General features: G+C 38.9%; 1 protein-coding gene across 1 annotated transcript in view; it reads left to right on the forward strand.

Moving 5' to 3' along the window:
• LOC124277294 (protein ECT2-like) overlaps positions 1-22,063 on the forward strand; it is a 55,150-nt gene that overhangs the window by 27,164 nt on the left and 5,923 nt on the right. Inside the window, 15 exon segments of the mRNA XM_046712945.1 lie at positions 3,631-3,687; positions 3,689-3,731; positions 5,459-5,574; positions 7,583-7,645; positions 17,502-17,640; positions 17,643-17,708; positions 17,992-18,131; positions 18,336-18,524; positions 18,696-18,806; positions 19,233-19,329; positions 19,661-19,742; positions 19,966-20,164; positions 20,468-20,606; positions 21,035-21,189; positions 21,784-21,866. Coding sequence (XP_046568901.1) covers positions 3,631-3,687; positions 3,689-3,731; positions 5,459-5,574; positions 7,583-7,645; positions 17,502-17,640; positions 17,643-17,708; positions 17,992-18,131; positions 18,336-18,524; positions 18,696-18,806; positions 19,233-19,329; positions 19,661-19,742; positions 19,966-20,164; positions 20,468-20,606; positions 21,035-21,189; positions 21,784-21,866 — 1,679 coding nt within the window.

The raw sequence follows: 22,063 nt of genomic DNA on the forward strand, positions 1-22,063 counted from the left end.
GTTGTATCTCCCTGTTGTATCCCCTGTCTCCATGGTGTAAACTGTTGTATCTCCCTGTCTCCCCTGTATCCATCATGGTGTAAACTGTTGTATCTCCCTGTTTCCATCATTGTCCATCTCCCCTGTCTCCATCATGTAAAACTGTTGTATCTCCCTGTCTCCATCATGGTGTATAAACTGTTGTATCTCCTGTCTGTCTCCATCTCCATCATGGTGTAAACTGTTGTAAACTGTTGTATCTCCTGTTGTCCATCATGGTGTAAACTGTTGTATCTCCCTGTCTCCATCATGGTATAAACTGTTGTATCTCCCTGTGTCCATCATGGTGTGTAAACTGTTGTATCTCCCTGTCTCCATCATGGTGTAAACTGTTGTATCTCCCTGTCTCCATCATGGTATAAACTGTTGTATCTCCCTGTCTCCATGGTGTAAACTGTTGTATCTCCCTGTCTCCATCATGGTGTAAACTGTTGTATCTCCCTGTCTCCATCATTGTATAAACTGTTGTATCTCCCTGTCTCCATCATTGTGTAAACTGTTGTATCTCCCTGTCTCCATCATGGTATAAACTGTTGTATCTCCCTGTCTCCATCATGGTATAAACTGTTGTATCTCCCTGTCTCCATCATTGATGTAAACTGTTGTATCTCCCTGTATCCATCATGGTATAAACTGTTGTATCTTCCTGTCTCCATCATGGTATAAACTGTTGTATCTCCCTGTCTCCATCATGGTGTAAACTGTTGTATCTCCCTGTCTCCATGATGGTGTAAACTGTTGTATCTCTCCTGTATCTCCATGGTGTATAAACTGTTGTATCTCCCTGTCTCCATCATGCTGTAAACTGTTGTATCTCCCTGTCTCCATCATTGTATAAACTGTTGTATCTCCCTGTCTCCATCATTGTGTAAACTGTTGTATCTCCCTGTCTCCATCATTGTGTAAACTGTTGTATCTCCCTGTCTCCATCATTGTGTAAACTGTTGTATCTCCCTGTCTCCATCATGGAATAAACTGTTGTATCTCCCTGTCTCCATCATGGTATAAACTGTTGTATCTCCCTGTCTCTGTCTCCATCATGGTATAAACTGTTGTATCTCCCTGTCTCCATCATGGTGTAAACTGTGTTGTATCTCCCTGTTTCCATCATGGTGTCTCCATCATTGTGTAAACTGTTGTATAAACTGTTGTATCTCCTGTATCCATCATGGTCTCCATCATGGTGTAAACTGTTGTATCTCCTGCCTCCATCATGGTGTAAACCGTTGTATCTCCCTGTTTCCATCATTGTATAAACTGTTGTATCTCCCTGTCTCCATCATTGTGTAAACTGTTGTATCTCCCTGTGTCCATCATGGTGTAAACTGTTGTATTTCCCTGTCTCCATCATGGTATAAACTGTTGTATCTCCCTGTGTCCATCATGGTGTAAACTGTTGTATTTCCCTGTCTCCATCATGGTATAAACTGTAAAACTGTTGTATCTCCCTGTCTCCATCATGGTATAAAATGTTGTATCTCCCTGTCTCCATGGTGTAAACTGTTGTATCTCCCTGTCTCCATTATGGTGTAAACTGTTGTATCTCCCTGTCTCTATGGTGTAAACTGTTGTATCTCCCTGTCTCCATCATTGTATAAACTGTTGTATGTCCCTGTCTCCATCATTGTGTAAACTGTTGTATCTCCCTGTATCCATCATGGTATAAACTGTTGTATCTTCCTGTCTCCATCATGGTATAAACTGTTGTATCTCCCTGTCTCCATCATGGTGTAAACTGTTGTATCTCCCTGTCTCCATGATGGTATAAACTGTTGTATCTCCCTGTCTCCATGGTGTAAACTGTTGTATCTCCCTGCCTCCATCATGGTGTAAACTGTTGTATCTCCTTGTCTCCATCATTGTATAAACTGTTGTATCTCCCTGTCTCCATCATTGTGTAAACTGTTGTATCTCCCTGTCTCCATCATGGTATAAACTGTTGTATCTCCCTGTCTCCATCATGGTATAAACTGTTGTATCTCCCTGTCTCCATTATGGTGTAAACTGTTGTATCTCCCTGTCTCCATCATGGTGTAAACTGTTGTATCTCCCTGTCTCCATGGTGTAAACTGTTGTATCTCCCTGCCTCCATCATGGTGTAAACTGTTGTATCTCCCTGTCTCCATCATGGTGTAAACTGTTGTATCTCCCTGTCTCCATCATTGGATACACTGTTGTATCTCCCTGTCTCCATCATTGTGTAAACTGTTGTATCTCCCTGTGTCCATGGTGTAAACTGTTGTATCTCCCTGCCTCCATCATGGTGTAAACTGTTGTATCTCCCTGCCTCCATCATGGTGTAAACTGTTGTATCTCCCTGTCTCCATCATGGTGTAAACTGTTGTATCTCCCTGTCTCCATCATGGTGTAAACTGTTGTATCTCCCTGTCTCCATCATGGTGTAAACTGTTGTATCTCCTTGTCTCCATGTTACCAGTGTTGATGACAGCCAACAGCTGTGAGTCTTGGTGAGAGTGATCTTGCCTTCTTGATATATTTCCTGTCTGGCTGGTGTATCACTTCCTTCTTGGTTACAGTCATGACGGAATACATCCAACACTCACGCCAACAAATACATACAACAACTAGATAGCATAGCTAACAATAAGAGATGTAAGTCAGATAGTAGGAGACGCACAGGAAAGTTTACTGAACTGTAATAAAGCACACTTGTAAGTCAATGAAAATACCAGATCTGTACAGTGAACCGTAATATACACTTGTAAGTAAAGTCAGTACTAACTGTATGACACTCATACAAGTCAAGTCAATGAATGAAACCCTGTATGGTGTTCAAATCAATATATACTACCAATCAAAAGTTTAGACTCTCTTAAAGCACTCACTATATATTATGCCTGTGCAAATATCGTGCATGTGAATAGCTGCATTTTGGTGTAAAGTTTTGTTAAGAAATCACCAATTTTCACATTTTAAACTTGCATTCATGAGAGACATTGTTGATTCCAAGCTCATGATTGAGAGAAATATCTGATATCTTAGAAAAACGAGATACTGGAGATGTTACTACCATAATGAAGCAACACTGGGGAATAAAGTTATATTATCGTACACATGAATATTTCATACATTTATGTGCAAAACAACAAAGAAATGAAACTAAACCGTGTGTTAGATGTTTCTGCTATCTCTGTTGTTGAGAAATACCATCAATGTTACATCAGTCCCTGTCAGATTTTGTTTTCCTTTTTTGTCAGAACCCTTTCTGAAGAATAAATCATCACACCTATATATTTTTGGGGGGCTGTTGGTTGCCATTAGAACCTTGATTTTAGGCCAGGAAATGAGAATCCATTTGGCCATAGGACTAGCAAATCATGTATTTATCGAGATCTGCTCTGAGGCTGATATTGGGTGCTAAGTTCAAAGCATCTGTCAGAAAAATTCCCAAAATGAAATTATCAACTTCACAACTCATGTGAACATGGTTATGATCTGAGTGGTGACTTGGCTGTGGTGACTTGCGTATCACAGGACCAGCCACGAGGATGAGTCTCTAGCATCCTGGTTTGGTGACAGTTTTAGCAGTGTTACAGCACCGCTCTGACGTGTTCTGTGTGACTGTTTCAGATGCTGTACCGAGTGAAGCCGTTTTACGAGTGTTGTCTCAGCTTTCTTGGCTTCTCCCAAGGAGGAACAGAAACACATGGAAGAATTGACCATAGAAAATGGTAGGTTGAACATCTCGGAAAGTATGGATACTGTGAACTTAAAGATTAAGAACACATGATGTACTAAAACAATGGCTATTGTCAAGTCGGTCAGGTCAGTGATGGCCGACTGTCATCCATTAGAAGATAAATGGGGAAACTTGGTCATGATGTTTATGATTGCATACATTGCGTTTTATGTTGTTTTTTAATGTATATTGAGAGTTAACATACACTGAACACTACACAATGTTACATTTTTCAATAATGGAGAGTTTTGATGGACAGGAAGTTGTATGTGACATGGGTGTTGATCAACAGATGTATGACTCTGGATTTCATGCAGTGAGGTGTTGGCGTGGTGCTGTGGTTTTGAAGTCGGTGAACAGTAGCAGGTGAATTGATGTGGTTTGGGTTTGTTCAAACACAGTACACTTGTTGGCATGGACCATAGATTTGGAAGGCAGTGAACAGTTGTAGGCGTGGCGCTGTGGTTCGGAAGAGAGTGAACAGTTGTAGGCATGGATCAGATTAGGAAGGCAATGAACAGTTGTAGGCATGGATCATAGATTTGGAAGAGAGTGAACAGTTGTAGGCATGGATCATAGATTTGGAAGGCAGTGAACAGTTGTAGGCGTGGATCAGATTAGGAAGGCAATGAACAGTTGTAGGCATGGGTCATAGATTTGGAAGAGAGTGAACAGTTGTAGGTATGGACCATAGATAAGGAAGGCAGTGAACAGTTGTTGACGTGGATCATAGATTTGGAGGGCAGTGAACAGTTGTTGACGTGGATCATAGATTAGGAAGGCAGTGAACAGTTGTTGACGTGGATCATAGATTTGGAAGGCAGTGAACAGTTGTTGATGTGGATCATAGATTTGGAAGGCAGTGAACAGTTGTTGATGTGGATCATAGATTAGGAAGGCAGTGAACAGTTGTTGACGTGGATCATAGATTAGGAAGGCAGTGAACAGTTGTAGGCGTGACACTGGATTCTCATATAAGGAAGGCATGATTCTATATTTCCTCTACATATCAACTTGTGATTTCTGTTCATTGAATCTGATGTATTATATGATTGAAAAATGATAGTATTGATGGACTTGAACTTTAACATGAAGCAAATATTCTAACTCATACGTGTTCCGTTTGTCTGTACCCAAATCTTTCTGTCCCCTTCATCTGAACTCTATTGATAATATCTGCATTGTGGGAAGGTACTTGTCAGGTGCAGAATATAGCAACCTCTGATTCAGGTCACCTGACCAACCCATTGATTCATCTGTGACCCAGATGTTTTTATCACAGCTTGAAACAGCTATAAAAAATATGTAATTGTTTAACAAATCAAGAACATTAATTATTTATGTCATGTCATTGCTGTGGCACTTGTGGAAAATGTATGAAATAACAAAACAGGAGATAAGGAACCGACCTACTACCCATACTTCCCATTTCCATATTACCTGAACTAAATGTCTTAACTGAGGCCTGATCACCATTGTATGGCAATACTGTTTAAGTTTTAACGCTGCTGTGTTGTTTGTTGTTTAATGCTGCACTCAGCAGTATTCCAGCTATAAGGCAGCTGTCTATAAATAATCAAGACTTGACCAGACAATCCAGTGATTAGCATCATGTGCATCGGTTAACACAATTGAGATACAATGTCAACAAAGCCAGCAGTATATTTAAGCATTGCAGGTGCTGTCGATGATTTTAACCATCAAACTATGTTTTTTCAGGGGGAACATATGCATCACTGGGCAGTGATGAAGCCACACACCTTGTTGTTGACGACCATGCGGTCAAGGAAGTACCCATGGACATCTCGCTACCCCTACATGTCGTCAGAGGAGAGGTAAGCTGCGCTGTCTGAAGTCATGTTGTTTATCTGCCTTTTATAAAGGTTACAATGGTGAACAGGGGCAGTGAGGTAGCCTAGTGGTTAAAGCGTTTGCTTGTCATGCCGAAGACCCAGGTTCAATTCCCCACATGGGTACAATGTGTGCAGCCCATTTCTGGTGTCCCTTGCCGTGATATTACTGAACTATTGATAAAAGCGGCGATAAGCCATATTCACTCACTAAAGTAGTGACTATATGGTGGCGTGGGGTCCTGTGCACAGAGCTCAGGTCACAAATCAGTTGAAGTTAAGCACCGTTGAGCGCGGAGAGATCTTGGATGGGTGACTGTGTATGACAGCTTGACTATTGAGAGTTTCTAGGACTTAGTCCTGCCCCACAACGAAGCACATGTGATACATGTGGTCTCACCTTAGGCAAGTGAGTTTGTTCAAACTCGCCCCTGTTCATCCAGCAGAAAAATGGGTACCCGGTGGAACAAGTCATGTGACTATAACCTTCTAGCGCCTAACAGACAGTTTGGGTTATCCGGGGTAGTAATGTGGTGTGCTATTCGTTGCTAGCGCTATGAGCATACCTAGTGTGGAGTTTGGCGCTATATTAATGGACACATTTCTTGTCATCAATACACATTCAGGCATTCAGAATACTTCATTGAACTGAATTAAACTCCCCCCTGTTAATCTCATTGGCTGGATCATCATGGTGGTGTCTCTGTACATTATCCTGTCTCATTAGCTTTGTCATTATATTGTTTTCTTTGTATATTCATCCTACCTGGTGTTATGTAAACATTTATATGTTAACTCTATGCATGTACTTAGCATTCACCTAATGAAGGAGCAAGAAGTAGTTCTCAAACATCGGTACTATAAGGAATAAGAGGAGTTGTTATCCATACAAAATGTCATGTATTCATGTACTTCCAATTTCTAAATGCCAGCCAAACTTCATTACGATAGTGATGAAGTGTTATATCACTGGATTGTCTTGTCCAGACTTGATTATTTACAGACCACTACCATAGACTCAGTACAATGTACAGAGTTACATGCGTTTGACACACTGGAAATTGGTAATTGTGCATTCACATCTCAAACTAGCAAATTCGATTGGCTGGTTGTTTTGGGGTTTAACGCCGCACTCAGCAATATTACAGCTGTATGGCGGCGGTCTGTAAATAATCGTATCTGGACCAAACAGTCAAGTGATCAACAGCACGAGCATTGATCTACGCAGTTGGGATACGATGACATGTGTCAACTAAAGTCAGCGAGTCTGACCACCCGATCCCTTTAGTCGCCTCTTACGACAAGCATGGGTTGCTGAAGGCTCATTCTAACCTGGACCTTCATGGGTTGGCAAACTGGAACTGACTCTAATGTTTCTTGATTTTGTCAGTACCGCATCACGTTTCTTCAAAGTGGTAATGTGACTGTCACCTTGTACTTTGCTCCAATAAGAAGCTGACATCTCATTATAGCTTAAATGTAGTTAGAAGTGGTGTAAAAAGTAAACTCACTCGCTCACTGAACTGTGTGATAACTGTAACTCACTAATATAGAATTGTTAGAACTAAAGCCTTCTGTTATAACTGTGAAACAAACTTTTACTGTGATTGTGCTTATCAGTACCTGATTGTTGTCTGTCTACATGGCACTATGGCCGACCTTGGTCCTGTGTATGGGGACCTCACTCTTCTGGACGGTGTTCCATCGTCCAGTGGTTTAAAGTAGTGGTACACAGAGACATACATCTTAATGATCGCATACTTCTGGGCACAAAAGACACTAAAATATTATAAAGTCATGAGCTCTTTCTGTTTATGCGTTGTAAAGTTTAAACATGTCTATGATAATCTAGATGTCAATCTATGCATTTTTGACAGTTTATGTTTTGAATGTACATGTCATCAATGTATTACTTGTGCCTGTCACAATATAGCAGAAGAAGTGCAGAGATGACTTTCAACTCACTCACTCACTCACTCACTCTTTGTTGCAGTGGTTCTGGGGCTGCATCCAGATGGAGGCGTGTGCTGACGAAGACATCTATACTTTCCACAAGGTAACATTTTAGCCTTTTGCTTTGTCACATCTTGATACCTATGTGATTACATACCCCTTGTCCCTTAAACTTCAGCAAATGACAACATTTAAATCACTATTTTGTTTATCATAGAGCTTCCTTGTTTTCATTTCATGGATGGTGTTTAAATCTGAATAAGTTATTAGTATATTTCCTTTGTTAAAACAACTGAACCATATGGGGTTGAAATTGTTTGTTTTCGGACAAGAATGTAATTCCTTCCACTTGTGTATGACATTAATAGAAATGTCCCCACTTTATACATGTTAATATATGCTGTTTCCTGAAACACAGTTGAATTTTGGTGCCAACGCTATTATTTTTAAGTGGTATGAATAAAATAAGCCTTTAGATACCATTGTTTTTTCCCAGCACCGATGGACATTGGTCATTCTGATAGAGAAAGTTGACATGATGGAAATCCTACCTACCTGCCCTAAATTATAAAGAAGTGTAATCAGAACCACAACATTATTTTTATTTGGCCTTATAGCATATACTTGTCATGCTGAAGACCTGAAGTAATCTCCCATTTCTGGTGTCCCAGGCAGTGATATTGCTGGTATATTTTATAAAAGTGGTGTAAAACCAAACTCTCTCATTCACTATATCATTCCTTTGTACAGATGCAGTATATTTATGAATGCTGGATGGAGCTACAACAAACAAAATATATAAGTTCCAAATTGCTGTAACAACATTACAGCTACATGATCTACATGAAGGCGATTAGGTGCCTGACTCTGAGGGTGTGGGTTCGAATCCCGGATGGGAATCAACCTTACAAAAGTACTAGAATCTGTACTTTACTGAGAAAGTGTAATATCATGGAATAATAATTCATACAAAATTCATTATTCATTATTACCACTACAAGCAATATATTAGGATTCAGATATTAGGAAAATATAAATATAGAATATTAGTGTCATTATGATCAGTAATAGCTTAGATAAAGACTCCAGTCAAAAGTAATAAAACTCATATCATAGTAGTGTTGGGAATCGGAAACCAAATCCACTATCGATTATCGGAGGATTGTGGTGAACGATTATCAATTACAATCGAAATATATACATTTTAATGTAATCACCAATTTTAAGGGTTTTCCCCAGTGTCTTTCTAATTAATGTTGTTGTGTTTTATAACTAATGCTGTCATGCAATGAAATGCATGCATGCAAGAAAGACACTGGAATTGTAATTTAGCAATAAAAGTGGTTGATATTTTACAATGTGCATAGCTTTATGCTGTTGAGCGCATGTTTGTTTTGTGAATATTCGTCAAATTTGATGGTTAGTTTACTTCATTCATGTTATACAAAAACAACAAAATTCTGAATAATCGAAAATATGTTTTTTACAATCGATAATCATTTGTAATCCTTCTTTCGATCGATTTTCGATTATTTTCAATCATCGGAACATCACTATCTCATAGACGTACTATTGAAAAAGGTATAAGTTCACGACTATTGATAAAAGGTCTAGTATAGAGTTATCATCTGTATTGTTTCTGTCATGTTTCAATATAGACACTCACACTGTTGGTCTAAGTAGCTATCATCTATGTTGCTCTGTCATGTTTTGCTCTGTCATGTTGGTCTCTAATGTATCATCTGTATTGCTCTGTCATGTTAATATAGACAGTTATCACTGTTGGTCTAGAAGCTAGAGGTATCATCTGTACTGTATGTTTCAATATCTTATCACACTGTTGCTCTGTCATGTTTCAATATATAGATCACACTGTTATCACACTGTTGGTCTAGAAGCTAGTTTTCACACTGTTGTATCATCATCTATATTTGCTCTGTCATGTTTCAATATAGACAGTTATCACACTGTTGGTCTAGAAGCTAGAGTGTATCATCTGTATTGCTCTGTCATGTTTCAATATAGACAGTTATCACACTGTTGGTCTAGAATCTAGAGTGTATCATCATCTATGCTGCTCTGTCATGTTTCAATATAGACAGTTATCACACTGTTGGTCTAGAAGCTAGAGTGTATCATCTGTATTGCTCTGTCATGTTTCAATATAGACAGTTATCACACTGTTGGTCTAGAATCTAGAGTGTATCATCTATGCTGCTCTGTCATGTTTCAATATAGACAGTTATCACACTGTTGGTCTAGAAGCTAGAGTGTATCATCTGTATTGCTCTGTCATGTTTCAATATAGACAGTTATCACACTGTTGGTCTAGAAGCTAGAGTGTATCATCTGTATTGCTCTGTCATGTTTCAATATAGACAGTTATCACACTGTTGGTCTAGAAGCTAGAGTGTATCATCTATGTTGCTCTGTCATGTTTCAATATAGACAGTTATCACACTGTTGGTCTAGAAGCTAGAGTGTATCATCTGTATTGCTCTGTCATGTTTCAATATAGACAGTTATCACACTGTTGGTCTAGAAGCTAGAGTGTATCATCTGTATTGCTCTGTCATGTTTCAATATAGACAGTTATCACACTGTTGGTCTAGAAGCTAGAGTATATCATCTGTATTGCTCTGTCATGTTTCAATATAGACAGTTATCACACTGTTGGTCTAGAAGCTAGAGTGTATCATCTGTATTGCTCTGTCATGTTTCAATATAGACAGTTATCACACTGTTGGTCTAGAAGCTAGAGTGTATCATCTGTATTGCTCTGTCATGTTTCAATATAGACAGTTATCACACTGTTGGTCTAGAAGCTAGAGTGTATCATCTGTATTGCTCTGTCATGTTTCAATATAGACATTTTCACACTGTTGGTCTAGAATCTAGAGTGTATCATCTACAGTTATCACATAGACAGTTATCACACTGTTGGTCTAGAAGCTAGAGTGTATCATCTGTATTGCTCTGTCATGTTTCAATATAGACAGTTTTCACACTGTTGGTCTAGAATCTAGAGTGTATCATCTATGCTGCTCTGTCATGTTTCAATATAGACAGTTATCACACTGTTGGTCTAGAAGCTAGAGTGTATCATCTGTATTGCTCTGTCATGTTTCAATATAGACAGTTATCACACTGTTGGTCTAGAAGCTAGAGTGTATCATCTATGCTGCTCTGTCATGTTTCAATATAGACAGTTATCACACTGTTGGTCTAGAATCTAGAGTGCTATCATCTGTATCAATCTGTCATGTTTCAATACACTGTTGGTCTAGACAGTTATCATGTTTCACTGTTGGTCTAGAAGCTAGAGTGTATCATCTATATTGCTCTGTCATGTTTCAATATAGACAGTTATCACACTGTTGGTCTAGAAGCTAGAGTGTATCATCTATGTTATCACACACTGTTGTCTGGAAGCTAGAGTGTATCATCTATGCTGCTCTGTCAGTTTCAATATAGACAGTTATCACACTGTTGGTCTAGAAGCTAGTATCATCTGTATTGCTCTGTCATGTTTCAATATGTTATCACACTGTTGGTCTAGAAGCTAGAGTGTATCATCTATGTTGCTCTGTCATGTTGACAGATATCATACTGTTGGTGTAGTTCTAGAGTGTATCAATATAGACAGTTATCACACTGTTGGTCTAGAAGCTAGAATAATAGACAGTTATCACACTGTTGGTCTAGAAGCTCTGTCTATGTTGTCTGTCATGTTTCAATATAGACAGTTATCACACTGTTGGTCTAGAAGCTAGAGTATATCATCTGTATTGCTCTGTTTCATTATCACACTGTTGGTCTAGAAGCTAATATCATCTGACAGTTTCAATATAGACAGTTACACACTGTTGGTCTAGAAGCTAGAGTGTATCATCTGTATTGCTCTGTCATGTTTCAATATAGACAGTTATCACACTAGACAGTTATCACACTGTTGGTCTAGAAGCTAGAGTGTATCATCTATGTTGCTCTGTCATGTTTCAATATAGACAGTTATCACACTGTTGGTCTAGAAGCTAGAGTGTATCATCTGTATTGCTCTGTCATGTTTCAATATAGACAGTTATCACACTGTTGGTCTAGAAGCTAGAGTGTATCATCTGTATTGCTCTGTTATGTTTCAATATAGACAGTTATCACACTGTTGGTCTAGAAGCTAGAGTGTATCATCTATGTTGCTCTGTCATGTTTCAATATAGACAGATATCATACTGTTGGTGTAGTATCTAGAGTGTATCATCTGTATTGCTCTGTCATGTTTCAATATAGACAGTTATCACACTGTTGGTCTAGATGCTAGAGTGTATCATCTATGTTGCTCTGTCATGTTTTAATATAGACAGTTATCACACTGTTGGTCTAGAAGCTAGAGTGTATCATCTCTGTTGCTCTGTCATGTTTCAATATAGACAGTTATCACACTGTTGGTCTAGAAGCTAGAGTATATCATCTATGTTGCTCTGTCATGTTTCAATATAGACAGTTATCACACTGTTGGTCTAGAAGCTAGAGTATATCATCTGTATTGCTCTGTCATGTTTCAATATAGACAGTTATCACACTGTTGGTCTAGAAGCTAGAGTATATCATCTGTATTTCTCTGTCATGTTTCAATATAGACAGTTATCACACTGTTGGTCTAGAAGCTAGAGTGTATCATCTATGTTGCTCTGTCATGTTTCAATATAGACAGTTTTCACTGAACACTGTTGGTCTAGAAGCTAGAGTGTATCATCTATGTTGCTCTGTCATCTTCCAACACAGACAATCTTCATTAACACTGTCGGTTGAGACAGTGGAGAATCTGCTCCCTGTGGCCAGAGCTCAGTTGGTGGTCAACCACAGATGGACAAGACCAAAGATCAAAACAGTCTGATTGTGACCACATTGTTTAGTATGCCCATCCCCATTATTTACAATAACTGTTTCATGTTTACAACAAAACAAGGTGACAAATTCTTGCATGAGTACCTTGAACATGTCTGCCCTCTGGTTTTCTATGTCTGATGATTCTAAATGAAGGTTCACAAGATCACAGCCTTTTGGTTACTACTTACAGATACTCTTGTTTGATCTAACTGTAGGTTGTTTTAATTGTAAACAAGATCAATTAACCTGGCCACCAACCATGGCTTATTTATCAAAATCAGTGGCCCATAATTGCAATTAGAGAAAAATAATTTTCATAAAGATTTGACCCTGTAAACAAGATGATAACGGTTTTCACAGATTTTTTAACGTTTATCTTTGATGTTGTTTGTTTAATTAATTAATCCTTGTTGTCACTCGTTAACTCTGCGAGTCTTCCATGACTGTAACAGATTGCGTCCAAGCTTGAGTGTCTGACAGCCTAACGAGGTGGTTTGTTGACGGAAGTGGATGGCTGTTACAACAAATCACTTCAGAAAACACCACTTGCCCACAGATTTAGTAAACAGTGGCCACATTAACATAGGTGCCAACATTCATGTTGGTGTAAAGAGGAGATCAGGGATTGTATGGTGTGTGTGTTAGGCTATTGTCCCCCTCCCCACAGTGAGGGCACAAAACCTCCAGGGCTACCAGCTGTGGTCATTCTAACCCCTTGTCTCAAGTCCAACACTTTATCTGTACATAGATCCTTGTCTTGACATTCTGTACATAACCACCCTGGATTACAAGTACTCGAGCAGTGTGTAGTCTGCAGCCATTTGGATACCCGGCCTTTATGAGTGTATATACCACACCTAGTGCTGTTCCCGGTGTATATACCACACTTAGTGCTGTTCCTGGTGTATATACCACTAGTGCTATTCCTTGTGTATATATTATTAGTGCTCATCAATCATGATTCTCCTGGCATGCAGTCCCTGTGTCTATTTCAACCAGGTAAATATTCTTGTTGCCGATACTGAGCATCTTTTATTAGAATTCATCTTGTTTACTTGACAGTTATCTGCATCTAAACTTATTTATATGACTCTTTGACAGTATCTCAACCTGACATAGATGCTGTGTCAACGAAGTCTGAGTTGAAATTGACATGGATATCAGTGTCTCTTATTCAATGTCTTTCTTTAAGTCCTCTATTTTGTATGATGTCTTTCAGTGGCATTTAGAAGTTGTACATTGATGTCCAAGATATTTTTATGGATTAAACTTCTTTTTAATTTCTCTCATGACGTTTCGAGACCATTCCAGGTCCCCTCATCAGGTGAACTGATGAAGGGACCTGGAATGGTCTCGAAATGTCGTGAGAGAAATTAAAAAGAAGTTTAATCCATAAAAATATCTTGGACTCTATTTTGTAGTTGTAAATGGCATGTTATCGGAATTCGAATCAGTGTGTGGCAAAAGTGCTTGCCTGATAGTCCGTGGTTACTCACTGTTCATTCTGGCGAGTGAAAGTGAAACCTAGGTAGTGTGACTGACATGCTTAATTTTCTATCTAGTTACCTGTAATATTGAACCTGAATCCCCAAAGTCAGAGGGAAATGTTCACTTAAGAATAAGACTAATTTCTGAAAACAATAATATGGCTTCTTATGCAGCTGTCATTAAGTAGTGGAAAAATATACAACATTTCATGAAGGGTATCCAAAAACATCATATTGTCAACATAAGTATCTCACGTTTGAATTGGTCATCACTCTGCCCAGGGAATATCAGTTAACTCAGATTGAAGCTGAAACTTGAAATAATTTTTCTCTACTTCAGGATATATCCCTGTATTAATTAGTGTGAAATATCTCTGGCTTATTACATGTGAAATGCACTATTAAGGCATTCAATAAGTAGCCCAGCAAGCTCAGGCTTCTGAAAAATTATGTCACACAGTGATTTGAACACTTGTCAAACCCGAATGTGACACATGACAGATTTAAGGGTCCAAAGCTTAGAGTTAAGGGTCTAAGGTTAAGGTTTAAGGCTGTAGCAGAAAATCTAGGGACCCATGACACCTTAATTTCTATCACGGTTTAAAAAAATAATAATATACATCTTCCTGTTTTGATCTGAACAACCTTTTTTTACCACCAGCTGAAAACTAGAACAGGCCTTAGAATTAAGGAAAGTCGTACATGACAAGTGTTGCAAGTGTATGTGATGCGAGTTTCCTATATGAGTTCACATGTGAGATACTTCCTGGTTTTGTAGCTTACTGTAAGGAGATAATTGTGCGAATCTTAAGATTTCCTCTCTGGCAGTTGTTTATTGCAGTCAGTGATTGACACTTGTCAGCAAGTGCAGCTTCTGCACCAGTACACTGTATGGCAGGTGCTTGTCAATCTCTACCTGTCAATCAAGCCACCACCTTGACAGTATCTCGCTGATCTCATCACTGGAGCTGAGAATCTGGGAGTGCTAATTGCTAATTGATTTGGTGAAATCACGTCATTAGCAGGTCCTTGCTATTTGGATTAATGTACTTACTGGATATTTCCCCACCTTGTTTATTGCTTGCTGCCGTGAGTACCATACTGATTGGAGGGAATTGATAAACAAACCCTGCAAGTCATAAATTATTTTGTGGAGTGTCATTGAATAATTTCAATTACATCTTTTTCAGATAGATAGAAAAATATTTTGTTTGATATTTCTAAACTGTGCATTAAGTTCATTAACATATGCAAGCACAGTTGAGCAGTTTATTATTTGGCAGTATATAAATAAAGTTTCATTATGTTTTAAATTTGACTTTATGAATTTGTGGAAAAAACATATATTTATATATATAATAATAATATATTATAATAATAATAATAATTTTTTTGTGTATAGTGCAAATCTAAATTTTGAAAAGTCCCCTTACTTGCTATGTCACATCCTGTCATCGACATACTTCTATTGATGACTCATTTCTGAGAATATGGTGATTTCAGCCACAGTTCTGGGAAGCTATTTCTGTATATGTTCCTAATGAATTGTTTATAGCTGCTTTCCCATGGGAATGCTTCTTGTATTAAGGATAGTTCATGTATGTTTGATGTCACACTTACTGAAACTATGGTTTCCCCACACTCATCCTTTCTCTCCAGTACTGGCAGGCATATGTGTGAAAATTATTGCCACATCTTAGAATGTGTTTTAGGGCATTGGAATCAGTTTTCAAATTGTTCTCTTGAAATTTCCTTTCCTTTTTGCCTTCTTAAATCACAACAGTATCATCTTGAAGTTTAGTTTGACCAAAATGTCATGAATTCTAGTATATAATTTCTGGGTTTTCACATGTTTCTCAGGTCAGATCAGATTTTGTGTTTTTTTGCTTTGAAATATAAGCATCCATGATCTCTTCTGCGCCACAATATGCCTGTCAATTTTAGCTGGCTTCAACTCCTCCTAAACCTGAATACTTTGTTTATGGATTTCTTAGTAACATTGCAGGAAGTAAAATTAGAGATTAAATTGTTTAATTTGCATTAGCGGTTAATTCCCTTAAGAATGCTTGTTTTGAAGATAAAACCACAAATGCAATCTTGAGCTGTTTAAACTCAGGATTTTTCCATTCACACTATTAATTATTGAATTGTCTATATTTGTACTCTTTACAAAAGGTGTATAAAATTATCTTTAGAGCATGAAAGAAATAATTCAGGCCTGTTGCTGGAAATATATTTCCTAAATATAATAGAAGACATGTTGGTAACATACCAATTTTACCACTTAAAAATGGTATGAAGATATTTTTTATTTATTGCAATTATTTTCACGTATGCAATGGTAAAAAGTTAACTGTTATATTATACATTTTAAAAAGTAATCCACGGTGACTTCAGATTATTTATGTCGTATACTTTTCTTGTTTTTATTATGTAGGTTATCATTACTTACATTCTCCCACCTACCAATATCTACCAACATGTCTGACTGGTGATAGCATCAGTAGTTGATCTGTAATACCATGATCAGATTGTCTGGAGCATGTCTGAAGTCTGTCCTGTAAATGTCTGTGGAGGCAAGTGCTGCTTTATGGCCATGTAGACTGTGTATATCGTCAGTGACACCGGAGTCGGTGGGGCGTGGAGAGTATTACTTAGGAGCCCCCTAGCCTGGAGGCAGATCAGCAGGACCATTAGTTCTACACAGTGGAAGCTGGGTGATGGTCACACCTGTCCACTGATCTACCTGGAGAGAAACTCACCTGTGTGTAGACTTACCTGTATAGAAACCTACCTGTAGAGGTACTCAGGAAGTGGCTTGTGTGAAGAAGTGTGTTGTTCACCTGTGTTGTTATGAACTGTAGAAATTCCAAAGTGTTACACCTGTAGAGACTTACCTGTTGATGATCCCAGGAAGTTGGATGTGTGAAGAACATATGTACAGTGTAGATATACCTGTATAAGTTCCAAAGAGTTACACCTGTACAGTGTTACCTGTGTAGATCTCACCTGTACAGAAACACTCTTGTATAGACCTGTTGATGGACCCAGGAAGTTGGATTGTGATATTTACACCTGTATGGAAGCTTAAAAAACATTGTGTGAAGAACTGTGTTAAGCTCAGGAGAATTGATATGTGAAGTCCTTCTTCGTCACATTTCTCTGTACTGTATGCCTGCTCCTGTGCGACTGGGAATTCTGATTGTTTTACCTGTGAAATCTGACTTTGACCTATACAGGTGATGGAGGTGTAGTAGTGGGGGTAACATCCACACACCTGTCCAGATACACCTGAGTTTACCTGTGGAAGACACATCATGAGAGTTTACATCGTCAGGTCAATCTCCTATTCGGGAGTTGACTTTGGATCGGCGCTCCCCTAAACATGTACATGAAAACTGATATTAATTTTGATCTTATTCTTTGTCAGTTTTGGAAATATTGTTTAATTCTTTAATCTTTCATTCATAAATAATTGGTCCAATCTTTGTGCTTATGCCATATTGCTTGAATATTGTTTTATGTTGTGTATAACCAGACATAGTAGTTGTAGACTGCCACTAAGACTGGAGGCTTGTATTGCAGACTTTGGCCCACAACAAGCACACGTCCAACAGCAGTTTGGGCGGCACCAAGCTGGGCAAGAGGAAGAGACTGAAGCAGCTAGCCGATGAAGGGGAGGTGGAATTCCTGGCACAGAAGCGCCGTTCCAGTGATTTAGGCGTGTGTCTATGAGCCCCAACTCTTTCCTTGACGCCTCACACACACCTGACAAGTCAGACCTCATATCAGGTACGTTGACATCACTGAGTTTGTCATTCTTAAAAATACCTGAAAAATAGGATTACATCCCTCAAAAGTCAGCATGTTAAGGTGTACATATTTATTTGGGTGCTTGTTTTAATCTCAATCTGTGTTAATTCAGGTCTATGCATTTTGTTGTTCCTGCATGAACTTTCCTGACCGTATTCCAATTGAAATATTCCTATGGTGTAACTGTAGTTTCATTTTAAGTGTATTTTGTGCGACTTAATTTGGTCATGGCATGTTTTATTATGATTTTTGTTGTTTTCAGATCATAGTGCTGTTGAAAATGGTGAGAACCGATTGCTCCAGTCTACGGGTTCCGGCAAACCATCACCACGGCAACAGGTGACGAGGGAACTCTTCCAGACAGAGAGCAACTATGTTGGAATCTTGTCCACAGTCATAAATGTAAGTGCACAGAGTTGTCTCCCCTGCATTAACAGATGCATGCATTAAACTTTGCAATTTTGTAATCTAAAAATATTTCTGAAAATTCAACTGTCAAATGCCTTGAGGACAAAGAGATTTAGTAGAGAATATCCACAACTGTTTGTATTAAAATGATTGTTTATTTTGCTGCATATGATTAACCTCGCCTCCTTTATGCCACAGACGTTCAAGACGCAGATCGAGAAACCTGACCAGTACAACGGCCCTCTGCTGTCACCCCAGGAGATCAAGATCATCTTTGGCAACATCCCTCCAATCTACGATGCTCACTGCAAGATGAGAGCCAGGCTGCAGGAGATTGTAGAGAACTGGACGGAGGACGTGTACGTCGGGGACGTCATCCTGGACTACGTGAGTACACAACTACAGCAGAACCTGTCAAAATAGTTTACAACTACTTCACTTGCTTGTGGTAAACATATAGAGAAGTGTCAATGTTCTTTATATGGGTGGTTTACTGATATTTTATGACTGCTTCATTCAGTGATTATTTCATGATCAATTCTGGTGATGTTGTTCCAGGCTGATGCTCTTACTAAGGCGTACCCACCGTTTGTCAACTTCTTTGAGGACACCAAGCAGACAATCATCAAGTGTGACAAGAGCAACCCTAGGTTCCATGCCTTCCTCAAGGTACGTCTTACAGTGTCCGCCTGGGTATGATGTGTGAAGCCCATTTCTGGTGTCCCCTGCCGTGATATTGCTGGAATATTGCTAAAAGCGGCGTAAAACCCAAGTCACTCACTCACTCAATTCAGTCTCAAGCCTTCATCTACTTACCCCTAGATTCATGCTCATCATGTGAGCTTGCTAAATGGGGATTGGGTGGTCAGGTTCTGTGTCTTTGATGGTTGATCATTCTTTCAGTCACATGTTTGTCTGGTCCAAACAGGATTATTTACAGGCTTCTGTGATACTTCCGGAATATCATTGACTGAACGTTAAACAACTCACTCAAAGCTGAGAATCAGCTGTAACAAAGATTCATCTAGCAGTAGTAAGTAATGTAATAGCTGATGTTGGTTTTGTGTAGTACAGCAAACACCTGTTGTGTTGTAGGTGTGCCTGACGCGGCCGGAGTGTGGCAGACAGACACTGCAGGAGCTGCTCATCAGACCGGTCCAGAGGCTGCCCAGCGTCATCCTCCTTCTCAACGGTAAGTCTCACCACATTACTTGTAGAGGTTGAGGTCTGGTGTGTTGTGGTTGATTTCCGAAGCATAGATTAGAATAACTTTCTCTCCTCGCTTCATGTGTTGATAGGGTGGTGGGGTAGCCTAGAGGTTAAAGTGTAGTTCATCATGGATGCCCCTGCTTTCATTCCCAACATGGGTACAATAAAGGCCCATTTCTGGCATCTATTATTGCAGGGATATTGCTAAAAGCAGTGCAACAGCGTATTCACCCTTGTGTTTGTAATATTCTGAAGTGCCCTGTCTATCAGGTTAGATGGAACATACTGAGTCATTGGTATTAATGGTTTTGCAGATATCATGAAGAACACGAATCCAAGGAGTCCTGACTACAGGAAGTTGGAGGATGCCATTGGTAAAGTGAGAGGAATATTGACGTAAGTGGGGCAAGATCACATGGGATGTAGCACAGTTGTAATATTTGTGTGATTTTGGTTTTTTCACTAATTATAATTTTAAAAAAAACCCAATTTTTTAATATATCTATTCAATGATTTACATGTGATATTAAATTGGTAACAGTAAATAGCGGGCTGTTTTTATATTTAAAATTACTTATGTTAGCATATCGTTTACAGTGTTTATGTTTTTTGTTTGTAGGCATATTAATGAAGACAAGCGGAAGACAGAAAACCAAGTGGCAATGTTTGACATTATGAAGGATATCGACAACTGCCCCGCCACACTCCTCTCCTCTCATCGTAGCTTCGTCGACAAGATCGACGTGCTTGAACTGTCTGACACGCTGTCAGGTCGCAGTGACCCACTCTCTATATTTCTGTTTACAGACAGCATTGAGGTAAGTCTCTTGCTGCAATACAAGTCTCTGTTGTTTGATCAAGTATTGAGTACAATATTACAGCAATATTGTTGTACAGAGTTTAACATAGAATGTTTACAAATTTCTTTTGATAATCACTGGTTTTGAATTCATGAAAGGTAATTGAAAGGTAATCGCATCAATGTTTGGCTGTTTCTTCAAAGATTTTGGTGTCCTTGTATTTAAACATTGTAGCAGCCAACTGCAAGGATGACTTGACCCTACTTGCTTGCGAAACTCACTTTGATTTCTGGTTTAATTGTAATTTTTCTGTGTTTGCAGATCTGTAAAAGAAGAACCAAAGTGCTAAACTCGTCCAAGAGCCCAGCTGTACATAAGACGCCCCAGAAAGCCTACAAACACCTGGAGATGATTCCCCTCACCAGCATCAAACGAGTGCTAGATGTCGATGAGTCCGATGGTAGGTGGAAACATACCGCTAAACGTCTCAAGCTTATATTAATATTGTTTTGTAATTGGTAGAGGGTAGGTTATTAGTCAGATATTATGCATGTCGTTGGAAGTGTGATCATTAGATTATCAGTTGTATTAATGTGGTTTGCAACAGTACAAAACTTGAGGTCATCTCGAAATTGTTTGGACAGAAATGAACCTGAAATGACATTGAAAACTTTCCAAATTAATCAAATTTCTGCTGTCCTCAATATTCATAAGTTGTTAAATATGGCTGAAATATTGCCCATGTGACATCAAATATTTACTTACTAATTTTGTTAAAACTGGTTCAAGGCAGCATGCAAGTGCAAATATACGCCTCATTGTGAATTATGTAAAGTCACAGATTTGAAGTTGAGCTGCTGTTGAGTTAGTGTTTGTTTGTGTTGACAGATTGTCAAGGAGCGTTCGGGCTCATCTGTCGAAATAACAAGGAGTTCAAGGAGAAGCTATACAGCTTCATGTTGGACACGGAAGACGTCTCCAAATCTGAAATCCTCACCTTGATGTGCAAAAGTCTTGCCAACATCCTTTGCCGCACAGATTATGTAAGTCAATGTTAACTAGAGGAGACTCCCAAAGGTTTCTGGATCAGAATAGATTCCCAGCAATATATGCTGGTTGTCAGAAGCAACCTTATACAGGGGCGGATCCAGGAGTTTGGAGAAGGGTGGATGGGGGTGCACATAACTCATGAAGTCCAAAGGTTAGGGGAAATATTTTTCAGAGGAGAAGGTGGGGTGCGCACCCCATCGCCTCCCCTCTGGATCCACCCCTGATATATTATATCTAATGGTTGGTCTTGGTGACTTGGTTGGTTGTGACCGATCGGTGCTCACAGTGACACTGACTGGATTGTCTGGCCCAGACTTGATCAGTTAATAGCTGTAATATTGTTGAGCATGGCTTCAAACAACAGTGAAACACAAGAATGTGGGGCACATTTAGAAGGGAGGTAACTTTCCTAGTTGAACTGGAATGGGGGGTTATGGGGTTGAGTATTGTCTTCTCCATTATGGAACATGATACAATGTAATTGTGATGAACCAAACTTCAATTTAATCTTGTGTTTATGTTTTGATTTTGACCATTTCTAATACTGTTTAAGTCTGTTATAATTATTCAAATATTTTAATTTCCAGGAAAACCTGTTGGCTGTCGTCAAGGGAGACGAACATGGAATAAACACCAAAGATCTAAACAGTCGAATTAGTAAAGCTTTCAAGTAAGTGTGAAGCAATCTAGTAAGCATTTGTATCATTTCCTGCCTGCTTATATATAAGATCACATTGTTGGATTCTTACCATCATATAACCCTGAAACTGTCAAACATTCGGATTTCTAGACATCAAAACTTGTGCCCCAGTTAATTTAATATATCACAATACAATGTCACACTGATAGTTTGTCTCTCTGTAAAAG

The sequence above is a fragment of the Haliotis rubra genome, unplaced genomic scaffold (genome assembly GCF_003918875.1).
Source record: "Haliotis rubra isolate DU_JTF1 unplaced genomic scaffold, ASM391887v1 Scf22, whole genome shotgun sequence".
Taxonomy (NCBI): Eukaryota; Metazoa; Mollusca; class Gastropoda; order Lepetellida; family Haliotidae; genus Haliotis; species Haliotis rubra.